This window comes from Pseudopipra pipra, chromosome 4 (assembly GCF_036250125.1).
Source record: "Pseudopipra pipra isolate bDixPip1 chromosome 4, bDixPip1.hap1, whole genome shotgun sequence".
NCBI classification, from domain to species: domain Eukaryota; kingdom Metazoa; phylum Chordata; class Aves; order Passeriformes; family Pipridae; genus Pseudopipra; species Pseudopipra pipra.
In genome coordinates, this window is record NC_087552.1 from 2,617,680 (window position 1) to 2,644,395 (window position 26,716).

General features: G+C 41.0%; 1 protein-coding gene across 50 annotated transcripts in view; it reads left to right on the forward strand.

Moving 5' to 3' along the window:
- Positions 1-26,716, forward strand: part of ANK2 (ankyrin 2) — a 281,285-nt gene that overhangs the window by 152,333 nt on the left and 102,236 nt on the right. For all 50 annotated transcript variants that reach the window (XM_064653777.1, XM_064653782.1, XM_064653771.1 and 47 more), the window contains 4 exons: positions 6,723-6,824; positions 13,708-13,806; positions 14,263-14,361; positions 25,820-25,918. In XM_064653777.1, the coding sequence (XP_064509847.1) occupies positions 6,723-6,824; positions 13,708-13,806; positions 14,263-14,361; positions 25,820-25,918 (399 nt within the window). The remainder of the gene's footprint in view (positions 1-6,722; positions 6,825-13,707; positions 13,807-14,262; positions 14,362-25,819; positions 25,919-26,716) is intronic.

The window sequence follows — 26,716 nt, forward strand, 5'->3', positions numbered from 1 at the left end:
ATGAATGGAGTGGGAGGACTCCTACGGATGTCTGAGGCAGCTGAGGATCATAGAAGGTTTACAGAAGGCATTTGCTTCTTGGCTAAGGGAAGGGTTGATTTTACAGTAGTTTTCTCTTCCTCTTTTGCTGCTACTGTATTTGCTAATATTGGCCCAAAGTCAGGGGCACAGTTGAGCACATGTTTAAATCCTCCCTTAAATCTGTTTAGTTTGATTGGGTAAAAATTAGGCACAGTTAAAGTATTTTGCCAAAATAGCCTTTTGTTCTTCTCCTGGTTAAAAACAAAGCCAAACTGCTCAGGCTTTTGTGCCTTCCAGGGGAAAGGAGAGAGTGGCTGGATGGCTGGGGTCCTGCAAGCTCTGGAATTTCAAGGAGGAGCTGGCAAAAGAGGCAAAGGTGTTGAAATATGACCACCAGTATAAAATGAAAGTCACCCCTTAGAAATAATTGAGAATTTCACCCAGGTGGAATGGGTGAAGCCTGGGTTTTCCATTAGTCAGAATCAGAGGTGTCCATCAGCATTAATAATTGTTCAGGTGTGTCTGTTTGGAGCAGTAACTGGTGTTCAGGTAAAGCTGTTACCTGGGCAGTTTTCTTCTCCTTAGGTTGCTCAAAACCCTGTGTTTGTTGTGCTACTATAGCAGCCATAAGAAACTCTACATTTCAAATGCAGCTTTCTGAGAACATTCTTTGTAGTAAGATATGAAACCACCACAAAAACTGTTACACGCAAATATTAAGATGACTGCCAGAGGACTTTCAATTCAGGTTGATGAAAATGTGGTGGAATTATAATGCACTTGTTATCTATAATCTGCATAAATCATAAATCACTCAGCCTAGTTTTATCTTCTGAGCTTCCTTTTTGCAGTGACTCTTTCCAAATTAATTTCTCGTGGATGCTCTACATCTTGAATCTCGTTACACGCTGTGTCTCCTTCGGGTTGCAGCCTCTTTGTCTGACATCAGAAAGCTTTTATTGATATGTATAATAAATGCAAACAACATTACTCTTCCCACCTGCTTTGGTACTGCATGTCTTGGGCTCTTACACATCCCTTAGCAGATCCAATATTCATTCTGGGGAGCATGGGACATGCTGAAAGGGTCACTTTGAAATCCAGTCAGTGCTATCCCAGGTTTCCAGGTCAGGCAGTCATTTTCCATGTTGAAATGCATGCAGACTAGTTTTGATTTAAAATCACTGATTATTTCAATCCTGGGTCATAAGCAGTGTAGAGCACAAAAGCTTTTTCCCTTCTTATAGCTGTATCACCCTCAATATTTTTTGTGTAAGTATATCTGTAATCTTTATTTGTATTAAATCTTTATGCTCTTGCCCACACTGTCTGTAACAATATGGTGAGGGCCACTGCAGCCACAGCTCCAGCTCAATGCCAGTAAAAGTGGTGCCAACTTCTCCATCTCCTTCCTGATGTTCTGTGATTAATTGACCTAAATCCTCCAAGCACTGTAAATTATTCAGGTGCATAATATACACTTGAAAGAAGGTTTTTATTTTTCTGATTTATAGTCATCATCATCAACCTAGAGAGACAGACCCCTGAGATTAAAAATAATTAATTGCTGGATGCTATTAGATCCATTTTGGCAGAAGATATTTAATTTACTAGTGATCTCTTCTCCCTGAAAGCTTATCTTCCTCTTCACACCCCGCAGGTCCTGTGGTGGTTCTTCTCATTTCTTAACAAATATTAGTTAATTATCAGGCCAGTTGTGAATTTTTCCTGGGTAAGAAGATGATTGAGATTACGAGAACAAGATGTTCATTTAGTGAAAGCTGCTTTTTCAGAGTTGTGGGCTTTTCAGTTGAGCAGTTTATGAACAAATTCTATACAACCAAAGGTACACAGAAGGATGAATCAGGTCTGCAGTGCTTGAGTGGGAAAAGCTGAGTGATAAAAAAATGCTTGCTTTGAAATTGAAGTAAGAAAATTGGGCCTGTTGTTCATAAAGGAATTTAGATAGTGAGATCTGTGATTTAATCTTGTCTTCCTTCATCACCTCCAGTAAATGAATAGGAGCAAAACATACATTTTTATGGGCAAAGGAAGTGGCTTTGAAAGGAAAGCAAAGCACTGCTGTATTTCTTTTATTCCAGAAGATGAATGTTACTTCATTAAAGGCTGGGAAAATATGTTTCCCTTATAGCTGTTATTATCTCATTTAAGTCATTTATCAGCATTAGATGACTGAGCCTGTGCCATTGCAGGTGTAAGATGTAGCTCGTTTTCTGGTGTGTCTATCAGGGCTGCAGGCTCAGACTCTGCTCTGGGAGTTTAATTAAAACTAAAAAATAAAAAAACCCCATTGCCTGTTCACAGTCACCACTGTCTTTTTGGAGATCAGCAGCAGTTACAGCTCAATAATAAAATAATTCAGTGTACAGAAGATAAAATGTGAGCCGCTGATAAACTCGCTGGGAAGTTTTAAGAAACTATTCCACGAGGAAAAGCGTTATTTTGGAATTCCCATCTTATAGAGATGAATGGAAGAATCTTCCTTGCCAGCTGAAAATACCTGTGTGACAAGTGAGCTGGGTAATGGTAACACCTCATCTGCACTGCTTTTGGAGTTGCACCCAATGCAATGATCGCTGGTTGGAACAGATGGTTCCTGAAATCAGAGAATAACCAAGCCAACTGGGACAAAATTTAGTGGTTGTCTCAAGGGTAGGGAGCACAAATTGACACTTGTGAAAATACAGAATAAAGAAAATTAATGGATGTGTTTATAGCCCTGTCATTTTTCCCCCTTAAGTACTGAATAACATCAAGAGGCCGTGAAAACTCGAGTTCAGATGATGCGACTTCCCTTCTGCTGAATTGGCAACTCCAGGCATTCCCTGGTATATTAACACCATGAGCCACCAGTCAATTAAGAGCTTCTTAATGAAGAAGAAGAGTTCACAAGCCATCAGCATTTTACTAATTATAGGAACAGCTGTTGGACAAACGCTGCCTCCAAACTCTGGAGTTTGTAAATGGCATTAACACTGTGGCTTAGTGCTGATGTTACCTGCAGTGATAATACAGGATTCACCTCAGCATCCAAGTTTTTATAGCTGCTAAGAATTTCAGTTTTTTGATTTATATAAAGCAGGTTTTGCTCACCTCATGATCAGGGACAACATCTTCAAAAATTGTAGCTAAATACTTTTCTTCCTCCATGAAATCCAAGCAGTCTATCCCAGAGTCTGTGCTTGAAAGGGAAGTCTGAAAGGGTTATTACTACTCAGGTACACATTTTAATAGACATACAACCCAAATATGTTAAATTAAGGTGTAAACCTACTATGTGGTTATTAGACTTGAGTTTTGAATTCTGTTTTTGCAGTCTATCAGTTAATAAACTGCATTTAATGGGTGAGAATTGTTCAGTAACCCTCGTTGCTGGACTCTGTTCTCCCACAGAGATATTGGTAACTAAGGACAGACTGGGGTCATTCAACTTATTTGGAGGGGGGGAAAAACCCAAATCCAACCTGCAGGGATCTTTTTTCTACAGACACGATTTCAAACAAGTATTTGGATGGTTTGGATGAATGTTACGTTGAAAGCTGTCCTTTGAAAACTGAAGCCTCCTACTCCCAATCTTCTTGTGCACGAAGCTGGTTTTCAGCAGCAGATTTGAGTATGTGGAGAAAATCCTTTGGGCTTGGTGCAGCACATGATTCCAGGGGTTATTTTTGCACTTCTCCCTAAGATGCCTTTGAGGAACAGGCCCGAGCCGTGTGCCATCAGTGATGTGCTACCTTAGGAGACAGGGAGGGCAGAGGAACCAGAAGGGAAGGGGTTCTGACTGACTAAAATACTAATTTCCATATATTATTTAATTACTGAGATTCCCTGAGATAAAGGTTTCGAATTCAGGCTAAATTCCAGCATTGCAATTAGCAAGAAAGAAGTTGAATCTGCAGCCTTTGGGTCATTTAAAAAATCATATAATCACTTGATCGTTTGTAGTATTTTCTTATACAATGTCTGACAACAAGGTGCTTGTAAAGACACATTTGTATTCATGCTTTTAGTGTACTTAAAGCTATATTGATTTTGTTTTACATTGTAGCTTTGTTTTGCTTGTTTGTTTGTGTAAACCTTCCCTTTCCCCTCTGGTGGAGTGTTTGCTTTGAGCACCGTCAGCTTCCATGTGTAAAACTCCTAAAAAAAAGTCCCTCAGGGGTGTGTGCTTAGGAAGAGGGGATGTGATAGGTATCATGTGGTACAAAGGATCTTGGCTCTGTGTTTTGTGTTGTCTCCTGTAAGAAAATTATCTTCAAATGACAGTTTGGTGACAGTTTGTCTTCAGTTTCTCTGTCACTGAAACAACGTCGTTGAACTCAACTAAAAATCTGTGTGTAAGGAAACAAAACATTTCATGAGATTACTGAATCCATTGGAAAAGCCCACAGAGGCAAAATGATTATTTCCTGGTGTGGTAAGACTGCAGGAAACTGCTGCTGTTGCCTGCTGAGGGGATTTTGTCAAAATGGATTTGAATTTGTAATGGGCTGAAGTGAGTAAATGGCTGAGGCAGAAGTACCGACCAAAATGCTTTTTAAAGGCTTAAAAGAACAGGGTAAAGGACAAACCAGTGACAACCTGCTGAAGAATTAGAGTTGGCAAACCAGGAAAGAAAACACAGATCTGAGTACTCCCAACTTCCAGGACTCTTAAGCTTTAAAACATGGTGCTGAATTTTTGAGTATTTAATGGAAATAGTGCCTGGTATTTGTATAGGAATATATATAATATATGGGTGAATTGTTAGATTACTGTTCATGTAGGCAAGAACTTCTTACTCTGCACTGTGATCGATATTCAGGTGTATGGAAAGTGTCTTGAAGTGATGGGCAGTGCAGTAATTTAATTTTGAGGTAAACAAAATTATGAATCAAGGAAATGAGAAAGGACTGCTCGTGTCTTCTTAGCCGGAAACAAATGGAATATAATCGTGTGGGCTTAGCTGTGATCTGAGCTTCCAGCAGTAATGGAGATGTCAGCGTTTTTAGTCTCCTATTGAGGGCAAAGATGCTTTTCTCAACTAGAACGTGCAGATTTACCCCTTATGTGCTCAAATATTTGATATTGGTTAGTTCTTTTACCAAGGTCATTTAAAAATAAAAATATATTTTTGTGTCTTTATGGGCACATGCACATCCCAGGACAGGGTGCAGTGCTAAGAGCCGTCTTTGAGTCCTCAGAGGGAACTTTTTGTACCTGTCAGAATCTGTGCTGGAGTCAAAGCTTATCCAAATGCTCCTGGCTGAGGCCTGGAGCTATCCAAGGGTTCTGTCACTGTGAATTCCTGCGCTACCTTCCCCTTCCCCCTGCTGCGTGTTTAGAGGGAAGGTCTGATTTCCCAACAGCAGAAGCTGCAGAAAATGTGCTGAAGTTTGCTGAGAGGAATTTAAAAGGGAATATTTTGGTCTTGGCATGCAGCTCAGTTGTAAGGAGAATCGTTTTGCTGGCATCCATCTGTCGCAGATTAAAATAGGTTGGGCCCAGGGTTTGGGAAGTGAGTGAGTGCGGCGTGATGAGTGACCGAAATAAACCCTCTGGAATGGGTTGGGCGACTGAAAGAAGTGGGAAAGCAGGAGCTTTCGGGATATTCTCACCAAGTGAAAGGGTTGGTTCTACCCAGTGTTTGTGACAGGGAGGTGGAATTAGTTGAGGAACAGGGTGGGCCGGAGGCGTTCCAGAGGAACACCAAGTCCCGGTCCGACGGTGTGCGTGCCGACCTCTTCCTCTCCAATCACACCCCCACCAGACAGGCTCCCAAAGTTACTGAGCTGCTGTTTGCAACTCACTCCCACTCTGTTTATTGAAGTATGAGCATTGCTGCTGTCTCTGAGCGTGTTCCCAAATGTTTATGCTGTTTAATCCTTATTTCTCTTGCACAACTTTGGTTTTTCTCCCGCTCTCCAGGTGCCGTAGGAGCCAATTTACCTGTGTGGAGGTTCAAACAGTGTTATTCCATGTCATAATCGTAGACAAAAGCAAGAGAGCTGATGCATTTCACACTCTCTTGTTTAACAGTTCATCCCACAGCGTGGCTGAAAAGTGAAAACGTGTTTTTGCAGGTTTTTTAAACCTTGTTTTTCACTGGGTGATTACAGGCACTTTGGGGCTGGGCAGGTTTACAGCGTGATCCTGGGCTCAGCCTGGCGTGCAGTGCTGCCCACTCTGAGCATATATATCCAAAAATAATATATTAAAAAATAATATATATAAACATATAAATAACAGATATAGAGATCTGTAAATGAGATATAAAATTATATACACAGGATATATATATACATATATATATGTGTATATATATATACATACACATATATATATGTATAATGCCTGAGAAAACTATGGCTGGCAAGTCAATTCACTTATTTTTTTCTTGTTGACAATATCAGTTGCTGTGATTTATGGTGGGGTGTTTCTTTCTTTTTTGGTTCTTGCTGAACTTTGAACTCCAGCACTTACTGCACTATTTCACTCACTCCAACGGGTCTGCAGTTCTTTCGGGCCGTTATTGCCTAATTTTGAGTATGTTAATTAATGCAGATATAATGCAAAGTCAGGGCTTTTCACTGTTTTATTTTCCTGCAGCATAAAATGTGAGAACCTTTCACCAGTGATGAAGTTGTGCTTTCTTTTAAGCAGGAGCTAACTAGAGACTTTTTTTTCCCCTTTTCTTACAGTCCGACAGCAATGCAAGCTTCCTCCGAGCTGCCCGGGCTGGCAATCTGGACAAAGTAGTGGAATATCTGAAAAGTGGAATAGACATCAACACCTGCAATCAGGTAAGATATTTGAAGGACAGAAGTTTGCAAAGGTGAGTTGTGAGACACCTCCCCATCAAAACCTAGTTTTTTCCAGGCTGGATTCCTTCAAACCAGTGTTTTGATTGACCTCAGGGCCTGTTTTCAGTCTTGATCTTCAGTGGTCTCTTGTTTAATGTAATTTTTTTTAAATACTCAGTGTATTGTGTTTAAGCCCTGTAGGAGGGGACATTTTGAGTGTCACTGGGTCAAATGCAGTTCAACATCTGCACTCACATTTTTGCTTAACATAACTACCTTTCCTTTCAGGGAAGTTGTTACTGCTGTAAAAACACATTGTTAAAGTGTCACTGTTGATGTGACTGTAATGAGATAGAATGTTTTAACTTGGCTCTTTTGTAGATCTGTCATATAAATCCAATTACTTTGGCTTCATAGCTTGGGGACCTACATTTGCAACGTTTATTTAAGTGACTGGAACCATCAAATTTAATAGGACTGTGACCGAAAATAAATATGCAAATAAGTGTCTGCATCAGTCCTGAAAAGTGTTTTGAGGTTCTGGTGAAATCAGTGCAGTTGTTTGATGGGGGAATTTGACAGCTCAGGTTTTATGGTGTCCAGCTTACCCCTAACTCTTAGCCAGATGGAATCAAAATGACAGCTAACTGGATGGTGGCTTTGCCTTTTGGAAGTAAAACCCTAGATTTGTGGCCACTTTATTTTGGAAAAAAAGAGTAAATTGAAGAATAAGAAACAAAATAATCCAAAATATTTGGAGGCATCACCTTCCCTGCTTGAAGGAAAGCTGCAGGTGATTAAAGTAGGGATGTGTCAAATGGAAGTTGGGGCACAGGGCTGAGAGCAGCTCTGTTGTCAGTGCCAAGGAATTTAATGATGAGGAAAATAAGAGGCTTTTCGTGTGCTGCTTATCAAAAACATACAGAAAAAATCCTTTTCTTACTGTCTAGGAGAAAGTTGCCATTAAAAGCCTTGCTGTCAAGGAAGAACTTGCAGAGTTACATGGGACATGACCTGGCAAACTTCAAGTTCCCCAATCAGGACAGAGTAAATCAGACTCAAGTTCGATTTATATTCAAATAGATCCAGCAGATTTTCCATTTTTATTATAAGCACCAATATTAACAAAGAGATTCACCCCCAGGACAGAGCACAGTTAATATGATAATTACTTGGGAACATTATAAGGTTTTTTTTCCAGCCAGTTCATATTCTCTGGGTGGTTGTGAGAGGAATATGAGCAGGGTTGCTGCAGATTTGTCTCCTGAGGAAAGTGCTTCCCACCTGCAGCTGGTGCAAAGCTCCTCTTGCACTTCGTGGGTGGGATCAGAGCCAGGTAAGTGCAAATATCAGGAGAGAGGCTGTGGAATTTCTTAGTGGTTGGAAATAGATGAAGCACTCATGGATGTTATTATGGGGGAAAAAAAATAAGTGGTTGACTGGTGTGCAAAACAGGAAAAAAACATATTAACGTGATTTAAGTAAGTAATGTGACTTGATGTTCCAATTAAGGTAACTCAGGAGTTCTCTAGGCTGTAGGAAGTGTTTTGGGCTCTTATCAAACAGTACAAGCCAAAAAGTGCTGAAACAGCCCCTTCAGATCCATGAATAAAAATAATGTCTGGTTTAGATTGTCTGAGCCCTGTTTTCCAGGGAAAACTTGTCCCTGTGCAGTGGCCAGCCTGCTTCCCTGAGGACACTGATTACTGTGTGGGAATTCCCAAGGATGAGGGATGAACTGAGACGAGCATCCTGCATCCTCAGGACCAGTGACTCAAATTCCTTACCCTTCTCCATCCATTGAGCACAAACAGGCACTTCAGCTCCTTGCAAACTCCAATTCTGGTGCTGCAGAAAACTCCTCACAGAGATTTTTGGTAACTAGAACCCTCAGCTTCTACTGATTAAGCATCACTGGTGTATTGTAAATTTTAGTGGGAGTGGGAGCAGCCTCCTGTGCTAGAGGTTAGGGAATTGTGAGTAAGCCATGGCAGCTCCTTCTGCAGCCTTCCAGTTATTCCTTCTCCTCCTCCTCCTCAGGATTTGACTGGGATGTCCACATGGTTGTGTTCCAGCTGTCTGTGGGGAGAAGTCAACACAGCACAGTCTGTGCAGAATGCAGGGCTGTCTTTTATTTTTAAGACTGAGCCATCTCAATGCTCTTTCACAAATGAAGCCTTTTACACGCAGGTTGTTTTTTTCCCCCAGTATAATGCTTTTTTTAGACGAGATCCCATCTGGGAAAACCATACATAATGTTAAGAATAAGCTTTCCTGAACAGAGGGAACACCAGGAGGTGCTTTCTCAAGTTCAGTGTTTGTTTCCCAGATCCTAAGTTTTTTCAGAGAGGTCTGTCTTTTTGGAGAATAAAAGTATTTTTCTCAATGTAACTGTTTCCAAAATCTGATGGAGCTTAATGTTTCTGGATATACTCAATACAGGGAGTCATTACTAATATATGGTTAATAATTAATTATTCTTTAATTACGCTTTATTAACTGCTGCTTTCATAAGTTTAATTATTATGGAATTGCACCATCTTTTTTTCCCTGAAAATCATAAATCAATTATGTTTATTTGTTTCTGGAGAGAGTTAAAAATGTCAGGGAACATAATTACCCTGTTTTAAGAACAGTCCCTTAAAAAAAAAATATCTAATTCCTGGTATTTTAGAGGATAGATAGCTGATGGTCATTGGAAATCTCTGATTCCTTTAGAGCTATTGTGGCAAATGTATTTTTTTAGGATGTGATTGGTGTTTCTAGTAAAGTAGCAAGAGAAAAGAGCTTGCTTCTGCATGATGTTCAGAATGACCTTTAATTGGACACTCTGCATTTGGGCAGCCCAAGGTTCCAGCAGGAGTTAGACCCCAACACCTGACCAGTCCAAGGGTTCACCAGCTGCCTGCTCCCTTTTGAAACAGAATTGATGATCCAAAGGCAACATAAAGTGACATTTCTCCATCTTGTGCTTGGAGACCTGTCGGTTCTCATGGCGACAGAGTCGCTTCCCTGGAAGGAAAAATTTGCTGCATTTTGGCATTTGTTCTCAAGTCTTCTGCATTCCTAGAAAGGGATGTGAAGTCTGATGCCTTAAACAGAACAGGATTCAAATATTAGGTAGTTTGGGGGCCCTCCAGCTCCAGGGCCCCGATTTAGGTCTGCTTGGCTTTGGCTCTCGTTTTGTTGGCTTCTTTCTAATTCGGTTGGTGCCTTTCTTGCTGTTAATTCCCTCCCTTGCTCCAAATGGAGAGGGACTCCTGCTCCCAGGAGTGCCAGCTACAGCCTGCAGCAGCTCTGTGTCATAAATGAGGTCTGCAGGATCGCCTTTGATGTCGCTCAGGGGGTTAATTCATTTTCTCAAGTTGGCAGACTAGAAAGCCCCACAAAAGGAGAATTTTCATCATCTGAAATGATTTTTCTTTTCTCAACATTTCATTTCATTTCTTTGTGGTATTTTTAGGAAAAACTTCAACGAACCTTTGGACTTGAGAAAGCCCTTTCCCAAATCTTTCTTGAAGAGAGTTTGACCACACACACTTTTTAGCTCCCCAAGAGATTTATTCGGCAGCAACCTTAGACTGACATCCATTAAAGAGACAGAGGAAAGAGTTAGACTTTAACAAAGACCATGGTGTTTATTTTTAGTTTCTGCCTCTGCTGGGGAGTTAATTTTCGTTGTGTTTTTAAGTTACGCTTTGGTATTGGCCTTTATCATAGAACCATGGAATAGTTATGGTTGGAAAAGACTCTACATATGTATAAGTCTGGGACCACAGCGTTAGTGGAAGGAACTTGGTGAAAACACATGGCATTTCATACTTGGAGAATGTGGAAACATTACAAAAATAGGGGGGTTTATTGTTTTATTTTTGTTGGCTTTCATGATGTTTTTATCTGTAAATTGCTTAAATGTCATTTTTATCTTTTGTGGCAAAGGCAAAAAAGGTAGGTAGAAACTCAGCTCTTGGCAAATCTTTCTGCAAAGTGTTGCATCCCAACTCTGGGACTTAAAAGGGGTCAGACTCTTCACATGGGGAAAGATGAGGGTTAATTTTATCAACATACATTCTTGCTTCCTAAGATATTTATTAAGCACTTAATGAATGCCTTCAAATGGAAGGGAACTTCAGGGAAGTAGGAATTGTTATATTCAACGAAGGTTGTGAGGCTGGTGGTTTAAAAGTTGTAAGGCTCTGCAGGGAGACACTTGAAGAACCAAGCTTGGAAGGCTTAGTATGGTGCTCTTTCATGGGAGTTAAAATTACCAAGGAGCCTCCAGGAGAAAGGCAGTGAGGGTATATGTGTGCTTTGTCCTCATGCTGCACAGTTTTGCTTAGCAGACAACTAATTTCACCCTCCCCAACTTTTTGGTGGGCACGGGAGAGGGAAAAAAAAAAAGGGACGTGTCAGAAACCTTTGTTGTTCTGAACTGGAAGAATCCAGTTGACAGGAACGGAGGAGTTGCATTGATTAAATCTGAGATTCCATCATCAGAAGTGGCAGGGATCAGCCACGTGGGCCGGGAAATAATTGCAGCGTTGGTTCTGATTAGGGAGGAACAGAACAAAGGTTGCTTTAAGGCTTCAGTTGTGCTGGCCCTCAGCATTTAAAGTGCAGAGCTTGCTGCTGTTGCTTTATTTAGGGAATTATGGAGTTTGAATGTGTGTCGTGGGAACTATATTTCAGCTAGAGTTTCTTCCTGTGACCTTTTTACTGGACTTCAAGTATTCATTGAATTAAAAAGTTGCAAAGAAACTCATATAATCTATGCAGCAATATCACCTTTCAGGTGCTTAATATGGCATCAGCAGATATGTGTCTCAAAGGGAGGAATACAGGTATTTTAAGAGGTTCCTACTGATTAAGCACTGGGATAAAGGATGTTCTCTCCATCCTTTGGCACGTGGTAAACTGAACTGGAGGCTTCTCCTCATCCTTTTGCATTCAGAGGAGGGTATGGGCCATGAATATTGCAGTTGCTGTGCTGTTTGTGGACTCCAGTCTGCTCCCAAAGAGTCAGAAAGGTTAATAACATGTCACAGCAGTACATCAGCCGTGCACAGCTGTAAGGAGTCCAAGCTGCCCTTGGTATTCCCATGGAAAGTGTTGATGACAGAATTGGTGAGATTAGATATGAGAACGTGTCTTAGTTCTCAAACAAGGAGAAAGAACACGGTGTTTCCCCACAAAACACTGTTTCAAAGCTCTCAGCCACTGCAGGTAATAATTATGGTTAGTTAATACTCAGCTGAGATTAAAACCCCCAGGAAGATTAGAGGTTTCTGAAACCTCTTCAGCCTGCAGAATATTCCCTGACATGTGCAGTGTTCCTCATCTTGGTGATTATGGTCAACCTCACCACGTATTTTTGGCCAAGGATTTATCCTTGATCCAGGGCACGGCACTGCTGCCACCCCTGGGCTCTGCAGCTCTCTAGTTAAGAGTGTTCCTCTGGATTAAGGAGGATCTGGTTGCTGCTGCTTTTCCCACATAATGGGATTTGAAACCGCGTTTCTCATTAACATTTCTTAACTGCCAGGCTGCAGGAGGGTGTTCCTCTGCTTTTGGCAGCCTGTTGAGTGTAGCTTCCCTTCAGTTCCTTCATGTTTCTCACAGTTCCACTTCTGAATTTGACCACAAAATCTGCCAGTGCTGCTCACGTGGATGTGGAATTAAATGGAGTTAGTGCAGAGCTGCCTTTGAGGATTGCTGTGTCCCAAGCCATTGGACCCACTCCCATTAAATGTCTCCTGTGAAGTGCTAAGTGCTTTAAAATCCCACTGGGAATTACAAGCCTGAACTGCCTCTGTGCATGGACAAAATGAAAGCCAGAAAGCTGCTTGTTTAGTTCACAACTGAAATGACTCTGAAGTGCTCAGAGATGAGCAAAGTGACAAAAATTAGGCAGTGCTGCACTTGCTGCTGGTGACTCAAATACCTGAGCATCGCTCCTGATGCTTCCAGTGTGGAAACCAGGAGAGTGTTGCAGGGAATGGCAGGATCTGTCCCTGTCACCTGCCTGACGTAGCGTAAAAATCGCTGTAGGATTGTGAAAAACAGGTTGGCAACTGAGCTACAGTAGACTGTCTTTTTTCCCCCCTTGGGTGAATGGGGGTATTAGGAAGAAGAAGATAAGGTTTCTATGGCTGGAATTTGTCTGAGATAAAGTATCCTATTCTTGTTTAATATGGAAAGGATTTAGATGCTGACTTTCTTGGATTGCTTTTTGGACAATCCTTGCTCTTACTTAATTTTGTTTTCCTTTTTGAGGTTTCAAAACCTCAGAGTTTCATGCAGACTTGCCCAGAAACCAGCAGGGGTGCCAGAAGAAGGATTGATTTGCCAGCCACAAGTCATCAACCACCATTTTGGTCTGTTTATGCTTTTGGGTTTCTGTTTGATACCAGTTAGCCCAGAGGAGAGTCCAGCGTTCAGCTACATCAGCATGGAATAATCCTGATTGAATAGACATATCCTGTGTAAATTTGGCTAAGTCCTGTGATTTCTCAGTGTTTATAATTCCTCAGGGGAACTGGATAAGGTTACAGTAAAGAGCAGGAAGGCAGAAACGTGCTCAAGTTTTGAAATATTGAGCTCCGTGGAGATGCCCAAGGTAGGGGGGAAGTGGGAAACTGTCAGAAAGGAAGGAATGTCTTCTGGATCCTCACAAAATACACTTGGTTTTGATGTCTTTGTTGCTATGAGAAAAGCATCACTGGGGAGGTTTGTCACACCAGAGCCACGTCCAAAATATCTGACTTATGTAGACAACCAGCTAAGGGATGTAACAGTACTCCAGCTCCTAATCTTCCTCTTATCCCAGGGCAAGGTAGGAATGGGTATCTGATATTTGTAATGGATCTGGCCCTTGTGCTTGCAGAATGGACTCAATGCTCTGCACCTGGCAGCCAAAGAAGGCCACGTGGGACTGGTACAGGAATTGCTGGAAAGAGGGTCGGCCGTGGATTCTGCAACTAAGGTAAGTCACACTTGTCTGCAAGTTTATTCCCAGAAAGAAAAGGTCAAACACATGGGAGAAATACAGGCAAAAGATATAAATGCATTGCTGATATTTAAACTAGATTTTCTGTTTTGGCCTGGGAGCCTTTTTTGCTGAAGCCCTTCGGTAGTAAATGAAGAGGAAAATATTATTTGTACAATAATACAGGGGAAGCATTAAAAGTTTTTAGCGGTGCCAGATTGTTCCTTATTTCCAGTGACAGGTCCACATTAGACAGAGAGTGATTTTTTTCAAATCTGTGAAAATTAGTCAGTGACTTTAACATATCCAGAACCTTTTCTCTCGTGGGCACAATGGAAAAAACACCTGTGGGATGAGTTGTTTTGCTTTCAGCCTTTGCTTTCAACTGCTACTTGAAATGATTCCTGAAGAAGGGTAATAATATCTTTCATTTTTCCCCCCTTCCTCCAACAGAAAGGGAATACAGCCCTGCACATTGCATCCCTAGCAGGACAGGCTGAAGTTGTCAAAGTTCTGGTGAAGGAAGGAGCCAATATTAATGCACAATCTCAGGTATGGTGCTGTTTTTTCCCTTCTCTCTTCTAAAAGTTACTTGGTGAGGCTTTATAAGGTAGATCTGAGGTTTTAGGCACTGATTCCAAATGTCCAAACCTGACACATCAAGGGAATTGAGGCGTTCACTGGTAAGCAGAGTAAAAGTAAATAACAAATTGAAGTCATTATGTGCTCATTGTGTGAACAGGAACTTGTGTTGTTGGTGACTGAAATGTTTTAGCATTTCCTTTTGTGCTTTAATAACTTGTTTCAGAAATTTTTCCAAGCATGTAAATATTATGTTTGAGTGGAATTTGATGGGCAGTAACGAACAAGAGAATTTCTCCATAACTCCCATCTATACAATTGCTTTATATGGTTATTTTTTGGCTAAAAATTTGCAGATAACTTTACTCCAGGCTTCTGAACTCCCTCCTTATGTGATCAGGAAGAATTTCAATCAGAGAGGTTTGTGATGTGGATTTGAACTGGGGAAAGTCACCTTGTCCTGGCAGGGAAACGAGCTGTAGAAACTGTAAAGAGCAGGAGATGAACAAATAGCTTTACAAAGTAAATAGGTTTCTCTGTGCTGTCATCACATTAAAAATCAAGAGAGAGAAATTGAAAAGATCTTTAAGCTGCCTGACCTGAAGATCTAAAAAATATTGTCTTTATTATGCTTTTTGGCCCAAAAGAACTCCCCAAGAGCTCTCTGGGGACAGCTGGTGGTCAATTATTCCCCATGCTCTGCTCCCATTAAAGATAAGAAATGGTGCAATTCCATTGCTCAAAAACTTAGCAAACTCCTGTCATAATGAGCAAACTGGATGAGTTTCTTCATACTTTCTTCAGCCTTTTCATGTGTATTAGAAGATAAAGTAACGTCTTTAATGTTAGGGTTTTGAGTATTTGAAGAGAAATAATTCTGAAAAATGTTACTTTCACGAAGTGTTATCCCTCAAAAAATTTTCATGAAGGCTTTTTCTTACACTGGAAAAAGAAATGAGGTTTTCTAAATTAAAAAAAGAAAGTCCAATTGGAATTGGAAGATGTTTTCACAGGTATTATTTTATACAGTATTCTGGTTTGAAAGACATTTGTTGTTAGCAGTGGATGGTTTGTAATGCACACAGAGGTGCTAACAGGCATTTGCTACTTGATTTAATTGAATTAATGTGATGGAGGACATTTTCCCCCCCATTACTGCTCCCAGGTTGCCTCCAGACAGGATGAATTCCAACTGCTGGGATACATATGTCCTGGATTTGTGACACACTGTCTTAATTAAACAAATCCTGTTGACTTGACTGGGAGGGTGAGTCCTCAATGTGGTGTCATCCAGCTTTGGGGCCTCTGGGTTGGGTCTTTCTGGCCTGCTGTGCTTTTTCAGAAGAGATGGGTAAGATGGGTAATAGCTGGATTACATCTCCTCAGGCAGCAGGGAGGTGTTCAGAAGGCAAAGGAGGAATTCCGGTGTACTTTAATTATAAAGGAATTTTTTTATGCTCTGTGAATTAAGTTAATAAAGACTAGACATGGGATTTATGATATAAGAATAAAAAAGATTCAAACATATGTAACTGCAACTGGTCAAAAAATGGAAATGTGAAGTTATATAGAAAAAGGGAAAAAGAACAATTGAGCAGAATATGCTCAAATACTAAGTTTTTTAGTCAGCAAATACGTAATGGATGAAAAGATGGAAAGAAAAATATTGTTTCAGGAAAGAGCTTCATTGATCAAGTGAGAAATGAACAAATATACAAATTAAAGGTAAGATTGAATACAGAAGTGGCAAATCATGACTGAAATGCTCAGCTTGTCTTTCTCCTGTTTTCCCCTCAATTCCATTTTTAAGAACAGGTGCTGCATTGTCACCCTCAAACCTTTCAGGAGCAGTTGTTGCTATTGGGGGTGTATGACACCCTCTCCTTGGTATCTCTGTTATTTCACACTTTAGTTTTTGTAGGCCCCTGTGAAATGCCGTTTGCTGGGAGTGATTTAATGCCAGGGGAGTTACTCAGGTTGCTCCATCACTTCCTCTTTAAAAAACTCAGTATCTGTCAAGGTCGTTCTCATTTCCAGTGATGACAATTTGCCGCAGTGACAAAGTTTCTTCTCTGATGATGAACTGGTAGATAAGAGTAGTCACAACTCCAGTTTATTGGGTTTACTTTTATTTTCTCCATTAAATGGCATAAAAACACTGGCTTTTATCAGAACTTATGAGCAGTGACATCTGAAAAACCACACTTGTTTTCCAGTTCCTTGCAACAACGAAATAACAGAATTACCTCAGAAAATGCTATTAAAACCACTGTGACCACTGGGATTACAAACCCCATCTGTGCTATCTGAGGCTGTTAAGCATTCAGGGCTCTGATTTTATGGATTTGGGGTTTCTATTAGATTACTTTGCTTTGCCCTTCAGCTTCATGTTGGCCTTCGGAGTTGTTATTTTGCTCATCTTCCTCTTTTATGAAGCCTGTTCCTTTCAGGCTAACATGTCATCACTGCTATTTTTAGGGAAGTAATTTCTATTTTGATACAAAGCCTAATTGCACAGTGATTGCTAATTGAGTGACTCCACTTTCACCTGCATTTGTGTCATTTGAGAGCTCACGTCTTCCTCCAGCCCGTTTCAGGCAAAGGCTGAAATGAGGGCACACCCAGAGATGTAGAAGTCACTGGTCTTTTTTGGCATATCTCCTCCTAGAACTGGAGAAGTGTGCAATTATTTGGCTCAGTTAGAATTGCTTTTTGCTACAAGTATTGCTGGAGTAGATATATTTATGTAATGAGTGTCTACAAACCCTTCACTTGGCTGAGTCTGCTCATAGTTCAGTGGGCAGATCTAAATGGGCATCATCAAGTGAAAAAGCAATTTCTGCAGTTTGTCTTCTTGATTCGACCGTGATTTTGGTCCTGTGTAGGTCTGACCAGGCTGCACTAATTGATAATAGGAAATCTTCTCTGAGCACTGGATGGTGCAAATCAGAATGCAAAGTTAGTGATAGATTCACTGGGGTGTTCCAGGCTGTTCCTTTGAGCTTTACATTTCCCTGCAGAGCAGAACAAAGTCCATGGAACAACGTCATCTTTTGCACTCAGTGTTAACTTGGGTGGGTGATCCAAAAGGTGCTTCTGAATTTCAGTGGAGAATTCAGATGAAGTCTTCAGGGACCATTGAAATGTTTCATCAGGCAGACCCACGGAAGTGGGATTGGCCACTGACTTCTCTCACATCCACCCACATACCTCTCACACACTTTCACTGAGCCCAGTGCTATCCTCCTTTCACAGCTGGATCACTTCTTTACCCCAAACCCATTCTTAGTTATTGCTTATGCATTGGAAAAGCAATTATTTTTGTGCTCTTCTTCCCATTGAGTGTCTGCTCTTGTGACACATTCAGAATTCTTTCGTGAGTTCTTGATCTTTTTTCCCAAGTGGAAGAAACATCACCAGATTTAGTCAGTCCAGCTCTTCCCCTTGAGAAATTCCCATTTGTCTCTGTTGCTTTCTCCTAAAGTCTGATTGTACCATCTGATTCCTGTGCAGGCATCAGAGATGTCCCATAACAGGAGTATCAACCTGCCAAATGTCTTGATACCCAAAATGCAATAATCTTAATAACTGAGGCAACTTGTAGACTGTCCCTGCAGCAATGATGCTGAGCTGTTCTGACCATGCATTCCTTAAGGAATGGATCCGTCCTGACCTTCCTCCATTCCAAACAAGGTCAAGAAAAGCCTCATGTGGAGAGAGTTGCACCTCTTAGGGTGAGGTGATTTGACCTCAAGGGATTGAGGTACAAAGAGCTGAAAGGAAAAAGCAAAGTGAGGCAATACAATCTGCTCCTGTTTGGTAACTCTAAGGGAGCTGTGATGTCCTGGAGTCACCTGAGTAAGAAGTGATTCCCTTCGATTTTAAAATTCCTGCAGCTGAGACGACACTGGAAAGTGTTCCCCATGAGCCGTGCGGGTTGTGCTTTGACCCCTGCTTCGTTTAGGGGCCCTCACGAAAGGAGGAGCTCCCTTTTAATCATCAGATTATTTAAAGTGACCCAGATACAGAGAGCAAGGATTAGATAAATCAGTCCTCCCCCAAGCTGATTTGGTTATTTAAAAGCCCTCCGGTTTCCTTTCCTCGACATCCTGCTCTAAGCGCATTGGGAACACATTAGCCAGGGAGTATTTTTGTGGAAATTTGCCCCCGTTACCATCACCACTTCCCATGTCAACACCTGGGAGATGCTGTTGTGACTGCTGGAGCCTTCTTATCCGGGCTACCCATGAGGTTGAAGCAACCCTTGGAGCAGCCCATCCCCATTCCCCAAAAGGAGCCGTGAGAGCTCATGGAATGTCCACGTTCCGTGTCACCACAAACCCAGGGGAGGATTTAGGTGACTCTCAGAGGAAGTGATCAGCTTGTCTCTCTCAGGATGCCCCAGGATTTGCTTTACCAGGGATTGCTCTCCCTGTGGTTTGTGAGGATAATCTTACCTTGGGAATGGAGTGTGTTTTGCAGAGTATTTGCTGTTCCATTATGACAAAAGGCTTTAATTCCACCAACTGGTCTTGTTGCTTTTCTCTGTGTATTTAGAGAGGCAGATTTTTAACTGTCATTCAGCTGCAGTTCATCATTGCTAATGTAATAAAGGATCAGGCCCATTATCCGTTCACTGGAGGGGGGAAAAAAAAAGGCAAGAAATGCCTTCTGGAGGATTATATGGATTTTGAGATATGTAAACAAAAGTAATACATTAAGACCAATGAAAAAAAAAACCCAAATATGTCAACCAACAAAGACTGAAAACCAGCTGCAAATATTTATAGTATCTGTCTTTTTTTGTGAATTTACTTTAAAAGTGCTGTAAGGGGATGATTTTAAAGATTTTAATTTAAACAAAAAGTGGTTGTTTTTTTTTTTTTTTTTCAATCAATGATGTTTATTCTTAAAATGTATAAACTTTAGGAGGCTGCCCTGACTCAGCCTTTGGGCCCTCACCTGTGCCTGGTGTCAAGGTGGTGTTTCCTTGTGAATCTGTTCTCTTCCCATTATTCTCCATCAGCTCAGTTTCTACTACAGGTTCCCTCTTTATAAAAATGCCATTTCCAAGGCCTGGAACATCTTGATTTTTGCCTGGCTCTGTTGTTGCCTTGCTGTTCTTGCGGAGAAAATGGTGATATTTGGAGCTGCTGAAATACAATATTTGTGCTCTTTAAATTCAGCATCTGAGCTGGGAAGTGACTTAGAATCCCACTTCCCAAGAGAGGAGATCTTGTAGCACGGTCATATACATTGTGCTGCAGTTGGGAGTCCTGGGTGATCTCTCCTGAGTGAACTTAGCAAGTTTGTCACACCCCAGACAACATAATATATCCATAGGCTTTATAATTACTGCTGTGGTGTAAGTATAGAGTGGCAAACACTATTTATACATTACTAGGGAATTAGTGGGACAGCTGAAGGAGTGGTACTATTTTCAGTGTCGGCTTCCATGTCACTACATTTAAAAGAAAAAATGAATTATTTATTACGAATTAGTTTTATGATCTGCCATCTCAAACCCGAAAATACCCTTTTCTTTTCTTTTTTTTTTTTTGTTTAACTGTTTGCACCAATAAAGTAGAATCAACAGCCTCCCTAAATTCAGCAATTCTGGCCTTTTTCCTAAATGCTTTTTTTTGTCTTTAATCTACGGGACCCTGTGGGCCTCAGCATCTACCAAGTGTGATGGATGCAAGAATTGTCACCTAAATGATTAGCTGCCACTTGTGGGGGGATTTTACAGTAGATTCAGAATCCAGTAGCTCTCCTGTGCCGCTTTATTCTGAGCAATTCTGTGCTCACAAATACTCTTTAGTCATAGATGTAGTAAAGGAGTTTACTTCTCTCCACCTTTGCATCCTCAATTTTGTGCTGCTTCAGCTGTCAGTTCAGCAAAGTGAGCTCTTGATTCAGATATTCCTAATCTTTTTCTCTGGAGTAGCCTTGACTGAGTAGCAAAATGAGACTCCTTAGGCACCTTAAATTTAAATTATCTGAATTTCCCTTTAGCTTGTCTTCACAAGTTTGACGGTTGCATATTTGATGGAATGTAAGTACAGATGTAATAGTCCAGTTATTTATGAGATTTTTTTTTAATGAAAAAGAGTACGGATTATCTGTATTTTGTGGAAAATATATTCTAGCAGAAAGGAAATTGGAATGTGAATAATTGGAAAAGTTGCTGCTGTGTAAAACTTCTGGCTTTTGATGTAAGCTAACAACAACAACCAAGAGACCTTTAAAAATTAAAGTTGGTACCTCGATCTATCCTTAATTCACCCTTTTATGCAGAGAATCTCTCCTGCTCAGATACAATCCTCTTACGTAGAGTTTATTTATAGCCTGGCTGAAAATAATGCTCTGAGCATCATGCACATCAGAATTCCCAGAACTGTGATATTGGTGATTCTGTCAAGATGGTTGCTCTGAATTTAGCTCGCAGACATTTATTTGTCACACTCAGATTTCACTGATAACAATTAATTTATTGCTTGGATTGTTAGAGGCTTTTTGGAAGGTGCCTACGGGGGTGATCTTGTGTGTCACTGAATAACAATTTAGATCAGGAACTTACTGTTCTGGAAGAGCAGAAAAGAATCCTGAAACAGTTCTTGAAGGCCCCCAAAATGATCCTGATCTTACTGCATAAAGCAGTGTTTTACTACGTAACCATGAATCACACAGGTTTTATAATACGTATGTGAGCTGTTTTTGAGGAGTAATCTAAGCTTGTCTCGCCCTTGTCTCATTCTTTTTGTCACTATCCCTTCTTTTTGAGTAAGTAGAAATGAGCACTTGGGTGTAAACCATTGGATGAGGTGCCAGTTTTCCTTGTCTGTCTTGGGAACCTCAGTCATCTTCTGATACAGTTTTAAGCAGTTCCTGGAGACCTTTCAAATAAAATAGGTTTGTGCATCCGGGTTTATATTAACAAATTTAATCAGAGGGGATGTTGCTAACTCTTATGAATCCTCTTCAAAGAGGCAAAATGCAGAGATGCTGTTTCTCTATTTTCTCTTTTTTCCTTATCAGTATGAATATATATATATGGACATAATGTATGTAGATACTGTAGGTATATGGATACTGAAGTCTGATAATTCAGCACTGCATACAAAGAGGAACCCAAGTTCCTTGAAAGCCTGCCATGGAATAAAGCTCCACCAAGCTACAGAACTGCATGATTTTCTCAGTGTTCTAATAATCCCTCTGCTCCTTCAGCCTGTGTTCTTCATTAGGGCTCGGGCAAAATTTAATGATACAAACTCTGAGTCATAGATAGACTTGCCAATTTGCATTAATAGCTTGAAGAATCATTGAGAGCTACTCATTTTCTCCAATTAGCCACTAAATCAGTGAATGTAGTGGAAAGAAGGGGGTATAAAATATACTCTGTTTAGTGATAATTTCTCATTCTGACTTTATATTATAGCAGTAAACATCTTGCAGTTCACATTTGGGAGGATAATGAAATCGGAGTACTCTGTCCTCACTACAAATACTCTGATGAACCCATTGTTTGGGAGTGAATGTTACATATCATTACACAATTAATTTCAGTTTTTCAGAAGATGCAAAGAATGTAAGCACACAAATGTAACATGATTACCCATTACAATTCACTTCTCCTTTTCCAGGTCACAGTCAATATTTTTACTTTGATTCTGGACTGTATTTTTGCAGTAGAGGGCTGTAAACGGAAGGGAAATTTATTGCAGTAATAATTCCCCACCCCTGACCCAATAAACCCTCTCTGTGCCACTCCACATGCTGAGGGGAGAGGTCAGTCTCCCTTGCTGTACTTCCATGCAGAATCACTAACCAGCATGTCATGGATTTGGTGGAAAACACTTTGGGAAAGTGAAAGAAAAGCCAAGGGAAAACATGTTTCGTTCAGTTTGGAGAGATCTGGGATCCCCAGCTTTGAAGAATCTCTGGAAGCAGAACAGAGAAGTCAAGTGTTGGCAATATAGCTCTTGGAAACTAAGTGATGAGGAACTGGGAAAAAGGGATTTTAGACTGACCAGAGGAAAGGAATTTGGGAATGATTTGCTTTGGTGTGGGCATTCCCATTCAGCCGCAGGGCTGTCTGGTAGAGGCAGACACTTGCTGTATAGGAGACAGACAGACAGACACATTCCTGAAGCCAGGCAGACTGGGAGGATGCACAGGGCTCCTGGGGTCCAGTGGCCAGGTGAGAAGGAAGAGCTCCAGCAGGGCTAACAGGCAATCCCACTGGGCACAGCTCTGCCCAGGAGGGCAGGCATGCTGGGAATCCTAAAATAGGAGTTCTCTGGCCGAGGGCCAGGAGTGTTGAGGTCAGGGACGCTGCAATTAGAAGCTCTGAAACCAGAGCTTCACTGGAAGCAGCCTGAGAAAGCAGACTTCTCCCTGCCAGCATTAACAATCAGGCTTGACCTTGCCAGGGGGAAAAATTCAGCGGGATCTTTTTTCCAGCATATTGGTAGCTTTGCGTGCAGATCTTCCCATGTTGTTGTAATTCCCAAAATACGCTGGTTTTCAAGGAAATATATACAGTAGTTTTAGACTATAATTAAAGCCTGAAGAGAAAAAAAAAAAAGATACTATGATCTTACGTGGAAGAATTTCCTCACCCCTGATTGCTGCAGTTTCAGGTGTGATTCTAGCACAGGTATGATACGATGGGCACTCCTCTGGATCTCTGTGTGGAAAAACATTTAGTACTTCTTGGTGCTAAACTGTCATCAAGTCACATATATCCATTGTTTATGGTCTCCTAATCCGGGATTTATAGTCCTAATTTTGTTCCAGAACCTGGGACTTGATTAAAAAAAAAAAAATGTTCTTCAAAGCTTTTAAGCAAATTGATTTACTCTGGCTTGAAAATGATCATATTCCCCCAATTTATATTAGTTGGCGTGATCCTTGTAATATGCAGTGCTAGAAGGACTTTACAAATGGCATGTATTACGTGTAGAAAATGAGACTTTAATATTAAAAAGCTGATGAGGCGGGTGGAAAATTACTCTTAGTTCTACCTAATAGGTTGCCATGTTGTTTCTTTCTGGAGTGGGAAGGAAAGAGGATTGTTTCTTTCCGGAGTGGGAAGGAAAAAGGACCCAGTGAGCCAACTGTGTTACCTGCAGGTTCCTCTGTGTTTTCTGCACAAGTGCAGTGGAAAAGAACCCAATCTGTTCCCAGTTCCCACTGCCAGCTCGTGCCTGTGCCTGGCGAGCCCCTGCACCTTTCCAATTCCACTGGGAATGGTATTCCTGCATTTTCTGTTAAAGAGCTGTCGGAGGAGCAGCCAGACCAGCACTCCCTGACTCACCTGCTCCTGCCCCAGGGTGGCCATGGAAGAGCCTGTCTCTGTGTGCATCCAGTTTGCTGCCTGGTTCGAGCAGGGATTTGGGAGGAGGGACTGACCTTCCTGTTGAGAGGCTTTTCTTGATGTCCAACCCGAATTTTCTCTCCAGCAACCTTGTAAACGTTGTGCTTTTTCATTTTAGTTGTCATGATCATGCAGAACAGACCTTTACCCTTCTCTTTAAGGACTGTTATCGTGTTTTCCTCGTTTGCCCTTTACAGGCGGAACACCACCAATTATTAGTGTTTTCTCAAAGAAAAATACCTTCCTTGGGGAGATAGATTTTTGTGCCAGTGTGGAGATTGCCTTTATTATCTGCTGCATGAGCTCCTTGACCGGTGATGCTTTGGAAGACCACTGTGACCTTCAGGTCCTTTCCTGCAGAATTCTTTTCTAACTCATCATTCCCCATGTGCATAGTTCATTTTTCCTGCAATAGCAGAGAAACTTGTGTTTGTCCTTACTAAATGAATTCTCCAGGTTTTTTCTCCAGGGTTGCAGGAACCTTTCAAGTGATGATCCTGTGGTGTGGTGGACTTATAGAACATGTTGTCTGTGACTGTAAGAAGAGGATTCTGTTCCCTCCTTGGAGTCATTTCTGAGAATATTGGATAATAACTGATTCCTGTGCAAGGCCACTCAAAAGACATCCCGCAGTCTTGGCATTGAACTGCTGTTAACTGTTCTCTGGGTGCCATTTTTTAATTCTGTGCCCCAAGACTGTCGATGGAAACATCAGAACATTATGCAAAGCAGTATTAAAAAACTTGCTACAACATATATGACATATATCATACATGACAACCACAACATAAATGATTTTTGTTGCCTGAACAATCTTCTACATTTGTAAACACAGAGGGGGGTTGTAAAGACATCAGTTCTACAATCTCTGTGTTATCTAGTGACTGAAAAATGAGATTTCATTTCATTAGGAAATTACTGGAATGTTTGCACAGCAGGTTTTTTAGAAGGAGTAATATTGGCTTCTCTGAAACGAGGTTGTTAGTTATCACTGCATTAATTCTGACCCCACGTGTGAATGTACAAAGCCTATCATTCAGTGTGACACCACACCAGATAATAAAATAAATTACAAATAAATTGCATGTTCGAGGTCTGGTTTAGGGTTTATGTTTCATCTAAAAGTGCCACTCTAAGGCAGAAGAATGTTTTCAGAAGTATAGGTGATTATGTCCTCTCATGTTACTCAGTTATCTACAGAATATTGAAGATTTTTTATAAGCTCTTTTGAGCAATCCTAAAATCTCTTAGAAAAAAGTTATTAATCAGGTAGGCAGCTCACTTCCATGCTTTTGTTTTGTCAGGATTTTGTAGGTAATAAATTGAAATTGTTTGCATTAAAATATTTTAATGGGAAGAAAGGGCTTGAATTTCTAATGAATTTGCCTGAATCAAAGTAGGTTGATTAACTTAAAAAGGATTTTTTTAATTACTGTTTTATCCGAAGCAAATTCTTTTAATAACTTTAGAACATTTTAATGTACGTTCTTAATTAAATGAGAGATGAACCTGCTGTATGGTCAGAAACGCAGTGGTTCCTTTGCAAGGCTGAGTTCCTTTGTGGTGGGTGATTTGCCATGTTTTATGTATTACAGGATTTGATGTAGGATGTTAAGGCTTTGCCAAGCTTGTCAGGAGGTTTGGACTTCACGGTCTCCAGGGGATGACGTCTTTGCTCAAGTAGATGTAATAAGTGGAGGAAACTCTTGCTTTCCTGTCAGCTTTCATAAAACCTTCTAGGCAGCTTTGCAGTCCCTGAGCACTATCAGCAAGGAATAGCTGTATTAATAATTACTGTGGCCACCGCTTCCGTAAAGTACGTGTCAGGAGAAAATGAGTGAGAAAGCACGTAGAGTTCCGTGGGTTTCAATGGCATTAAACATTACCATCTAAAGTTACAAATACAGAGTTGTTCTGTTACACACTTAGAGCATTTCAGTTGGAAAAAAACCACAAATGCATTTTGAACCGTGTGTTTCTTTGTGGTTTGTTATAGTTGGTGTATTTCCCCTTTCCTTAACAGAATATTTTCTCCTGTGTTCTTCCTAGAATGGCTTTACTCCTTTGTACATGGCAGCTCAAGAGAACCACATTGAGGTGGTGAAGTATCTCCTGGAGAATGGAGCCAACCAAAGCACAGCTACTGAGGTGAGGGGAGTTTTTTTTGTCTCATATTTTTCTTTGCCTTTATATTCAGATTGATTAAAGTCAAGACTGTGTGGGCTGTGTCTAAAAGGATGTCTGTGTGGTGTAAAATGGTATAAAACCAATTGATATCAACAGGTAGTTGTTAAAAAGCTTCCTTTTAGGATCATAGAATTGTTTAGGTTTGAAAAGACCTCTGAGACCATCAAGTCCAACCATAAACTCAGCACTGGGTCTTGGGATTTTAGATAAGCTCAGGAGTGATGAGTGGAGGAGGTTCCCTGTGGTGCTGGGCTCACAGAACCATTTGGGAGGTCACTTAGTCCAACCTCCTGCTGCTCTTTCCCCAAGTTCCTTTGGTTCTGAAGCTCATCTGGGACTTAGTGTAACCTGTGAGTATTCATTACTGTCTGTGAACAGTGTATGCTGGAACTCAAATGGCTGACAAGGATCACATCCATGAGCTCAGCAGGCCATGTGCTGTTTTCTCCATGGACACTTTATTTCTACTGCTGGACCACGTGGGTGTCAAGGCAGAAAAGAGGATATTAGTTGGGGTTCTGGTTTGTAAACCTGCAGTGACTTCAGTGCAAGCAGAGCAGCCGCTGAAGTTGGAGAGATGAGACTCCATCTCAGGAGGAACTGAAGCACAGTAGTTAAAGAGGGATTTAAGGGCAATGGGGAAAACATGGGGACTGTGCTCATTCTGTTCCCTCCTCTTGCTCTCTTTCTGCCAAGTGTTCTTTTATTCCAAGCCAAGGGGATGAGTGAACAGGCTCTGTGCTGCAGAGTGTGTCACCT